The sequence below is a fragment of the Asparagus officinalis genome, chromosome 8, assembly GCF_001876935.1.
Source record: "Asparagus officinalis chromosome 8, Aspof.V1, whole genome shotgun sequence".
In the NCBI taxonomy this organism is placed as follows: domain Eukaryota; kingdom Viridiplantae; phylum Streptophyta; class Magnoliopsida; order Asparagales; family Asparagaceae; genus Asparagus; species Asparagus officinalis.
Genome location: NC_033801.1, coordinates 114194163 through 114198464, shown reverse-complemented (window position 1 = coordinate 114198464; position 4302 = coordinate 114194163). Strand labels below are relative to the sequence as shown.

Genomic DNA, 4302 nt, shown 5'->3' with positions numbered 1-4302 from the left:
AATATATCATATAATATACAAATGTAAAAATTAAAAGTATTTATACAATTTACCATTCGCTATCTCTCTTTCTTTTGCTGCGAGTGCATTAGCTTTCCTAGTCTCCAACATAGGAAGCATTTCCTGTAACTTTCTCGCAGCACGTGGGTGGTACTTCCTTGAGTCAACCTTGGACTTATGAGAGTCCGGAGGTAAGGGTAAACTGAGATAGTCATGTGTCTTTGGCCGCAAGTCAGTATGGAATGTATATGATGGATATGTCGGGGTCCAAGTAGCACCTACATAAGAAAGAAGAATCATTAATATTAAATTTTAATTGACCATTATCAATTATTAAATATTTAATACCTGTGTCGGGGGATGATTCTGGTGCTGCATCAGAACCGCTGGGTGATGAATATCCCACATCTGCAACAAATGAATACTATGAGCTAGATAACTAAAAATTTATAAAACATGTTAAAGTATTAATTAATTTTTATACCTGCATCCGGAGATGGTAGTGGATCATCAGCACCACTACCTGGGGTGATACTCCGTGATCGATCACCCTGGTCAAAGAGCCTCCTAATCCTCCTCCTCATCTGCAAATTTAATAAAGACAATTGTTAAGAAAAAATTGTATACATGCTCATGAGATATGTTGTTATGAAATGCATTATTGTTTTTATTATGATAAGATAAAAATCGATAATGTGGTGTAACATATATAGTTCATACCTACATCCAGCGCCACATTCTGTGCGGAAGAGAATTCTTGCCAAACATCATCAGATGAACCAATTGGTTCACTATAATTATCTTCACTTTCTTCAATATTTTTTTCATTGTTATTAGGAAGAACAACAGATCTTGGCTCATTGTACAAAACCACCCAATCAGACATGACATTCGGATCTTTCACATAGAAGCACTGATCAGCTTGTTCTGCAAAATGAATTTCTCATCCGTATATACTTCTCGGTGAAGATTGACTAGTGTAAATCCATAATGATCCTTTTGCTTTTTTGCAGGACACCACCGAACCTTGAACATCGTGTAAGTACATTGTTTTGGTTTACCAAACCCGTAAATTACCTCAACGATATCTTCTAATTGGCCATAATATAATATGTCAGCTAGAATTGGATTCTGATCTCTTATACTTGAAAAACATTCTTGAGCAAACAAGCCCATGACCCCACTGTTCTGAGTTACCCTCCTATCATCAGTCTCTAGCGTTCGAAATTTATATCCATTGACCAAATGCTCATTATAACGTCTCACTTCATAATAAGGGCGTTGTGCATGTATAATAATTTCATCTGGTAACGTAGTACCATCAAGAAGTGATTTATCAACCTAAGACAAAAAATTTCAGAATATTTAGGGGATGTTATATTATGAATGTTCATAAATTAATTGTTAAATACTTACATCAAATCTTAACCAATCAGAAAATTCTTTCCTATGTCTTTTCTGAATATTATGCGCTGCATTCCTACCGGTTGTTTCATTCTTAAGCTTCTCCAAATGTCGCCTACATAAACAATATATAAGTTTGCATTGCGAACATTATGTAAAATGAATAGTCTCATCTATATTTCTGGTGTTATTTGTTACCTTCGATAGTCTGCGAACATATCAAGGTTTTCCAGCACATATGCATGAATTTGTTCTAAGAGAGATCTCGGATATTTTTCACGCTTTCTCTCCTTATCTGGTACTTGAGCCGTGGTTTTCTTCTGGCGCATGTAACGTGATGCAAAAATAAAGCATTCATTTGCCACGTATCCTTCAGCTATCGAGCCTTCTGGACGAGCTCGATTGCGAACATTATGTTTCATGGAGCCCAAGTATCTTAGAATCAAAATAACTAATTATTAGCACGGTAATTTCAAAAACGCATATACAAGTAATGAATGCAAAAAAAAATATAATTTACCTCTCAATCGGATACATCCAACGATAAGTAACAGGTCCGGCGATTCTAGCCTCTCTTGCAAGATGCTGGGTAAGATGGACCATAACCGTAAAAAAAGAAGGAGGGAATATTACTTCCATATTGCATAGAGTAACTCGGACCTCAGCTTCAAGTTTTTTAAATTCATCTACATCTATGACTTTAGAGCATAATTTTCTGAAAAACCCACAATACTCAATAATAATCTTCGACGCTTCTTTATCCATATTGTTACGGATTGCAACAGGAAGCAATTGATGGAGAAGAACGTGATAATCATGGGTCTTCAGACCTAAGAGTTTTCGCTCTTGCACTTGGACATTATTTGAAATGTTAGCAGAGTAACCATCCGGAGACTTTACTGATTTGAGAATTTCACAAAATCGTTGCATCTGCTCATTTGTCAGTGTAACACGAGACGGAGGCAACTTTAATTTTTTAAGTCCAACATCTTGAGCTTGCAAATCATTTCGGATATTCAAAGCAGTCAGATCTTGGCGCGCCCGTAGATCATCCTTCGACTTGTTTGCATCTTGTAGGAGAGTTGATACTATGTTATCACATATATTTTTCTCAATATGCATGACATCTAAGTTGTGGCGGATTTTAAGATTTTGCCAATAAGGTAGCTGAAAGAAGATACTAAATTTAGTCCATCCTCTAGGTAATTTTTGGTCTTCTTCCTCAACTTGCATTTTCCGGACCTTTCGCTTACGCTTCAGTGGCCTTTTTGACTTTAAATAATCTCTTACTCTGAGCGGGCTAAATTTAGAATAGCGTTTTTTCCCAAACACAACTTTTGGAAACCCCTCAAGTAATTGAACGATCTCAGTACCTGTGAGTTGACGCGGCTTCATTCTTTTCTCAACTGTGCCATCAAACTTAGCTGATAATTTTCTGTACTTATGACTCAAGGGCAACCACCTTCGATTAAACCAATAACAACTCTTTCGGCTATGTGGTAATTGAAGAGCTTCAAATTCCGGACCACATACAGGACAAGCACACTTTCCCTTTGTGGAATACCCAGACAGATTAGCATAGGCTGGAAAATCATTAATCGTCCATAATAGAATAGCACGTAATCTAAACGATTCTTTTAAATGGGCATCATATGTTACAATACCCTCAGACCATAGTTGTTTCAGCTCATCAATTAGAGGCTCTAAGTAAACATCAATATCATTTCCAGGTGCATGTTTACCGGGTATCAGTAATGAAAGTATCATAAATGGCTGTTTCATACAAAGCAATGGAGGTAAATTATATGGCATTAGTACAACTGGCCAAGTAGACCAACCAGAGCTCATTACCCCAAATGGATTGAATCCGTCACTTGACAGACCCAGTCTTACATTTCTGCAATCTTCGGCAAATCGAGGATAAATTTTATCAACATGCTTCCAAGCTACCGCATCAGCAGGATGTCTCAATTTACCATCATCTACTCGATCTTCCTTGTGCCACCTCATATTTTTCGCCGTTTCTTTGTTCATGTACAATCTTCGCAATCTAGGAGCTAATGGAAAATGTCGAAGCACCTTGGCTGGAATTTTCTTCTGTGTTATCTCTGTCTCCGTTGTAATCCTTATTGAAGAATTTGTACGTTGTTTCCACCTAGAAACTCCACATGTCGGACATTCTTGAAGGTCTTTATTGGCCTTGTGGTACAAAATACAATCATTCGGACATGCATCAATCTTATTATAATCTAGACCCAGAGCAGCGACAATCTTCTCAGCTTGATAAGTTGTTTGGGGTATGCTATTCACTCCTCCAGGTATTACAGTTCGAAGCAAATCAAGAAGCATTTCAAAATAATTATCTGACATACCGCTAAGTGTCTTAATGTGTAGGAGTTTTAGCATAAATGAAAATCTGGAGTACTCGGTACATCCCTCATATAAGTCCTTTTCACTATCTTCTAGTAGCTTCAATATTCGTTCTATTTCTGCGGAGGAATGCATATCATCAATATTTTCGGCACTTCCATCATCTCCTACTTCTTCAGCTTCAACATCGATATCATCTTCACTTTTATCTCCGATATCATCCTCGACATTATCATCACCCTCAAATTCTCTAGGTCGAGGAAAAATATCATTCAACATTGTTTCTGTGTCATCTATTCGTTGTCCACCGGACGTACCGACACGCACATTTGGATCCTCATCTTCAGTGATACCTTCCCCATGCCAGTTCCAATATTTATATTTTTCATCAAAACCTGATTTCATTAGGTGGATCCGTATATCATTACTATTCAGCAATTTCAAATTCCTACACATGCAACAAGGACAATACATAGCACCACTTGCTAATTTTCTCGGATTCATTTCTGCATAACGTATGAAGGCTTC

At 37.2% G+C, this 4302-nt stretch overlaps 1 protein-coding gene across 2 annotated transcripts; it reads right to left on the bottom strand.

The window, feature by feature from the left end:
• LOC109851220 lies at positions 1170-4075 on the bottom strand. Of its 2 annotated transcripts, none has more exons than XR_002249723.1 (3): positions 1925-4075; positions 1417-1839; positions 1170-1341 (listed from the first exon to the last, which is right to left on the bottom strand). XR_002249723.1 is itself a non-coding variant. In XM_020421255.1 (3 exons), the coding sequence occupies exons 1-3, from the start codon at positions 4051-4053 to the stop codon at positions 1405-1407; spliced, it is 2481 nt and encodes an 826-aa protein (XP_020276844.1). In that variant the 5' UTR covers positions 4054-4075; the 3' UTR covers positions 1170-1404. The 2 variants fall into 2 exon arrangements, 1 of the variants encoding a protein (XP_020276844.1); XM_020421255.1 differs by having other exon boundaries at positions 1170-1519; positions 1603-1839.

Excerpts from the sequence above, each read along its gene's own strand:
- LOC109851220 (XM_020421255.1), bottom strand. The coding sequence starts at position 4,053 with ATGTTGAATGATATTTTTCCTCGACCTAGAGAATTTGAGGGTGATGAT. Across the intron at positions 1,840-1,924 it reads TGGATGTATCCGATTGAGAG|ATACTTGGGCTCCATGAAAC; the intron begins GTAAATTATATT and ends TTTGATTCTAAG. Across the intron at positions 1,520-1,602 it reads ATGTTCGCAGACTATCGAAG|GCGACATTTGGAGAAGCTTA; the intron begins GTAACAAATAAC and ends TTGTTTATGTAG.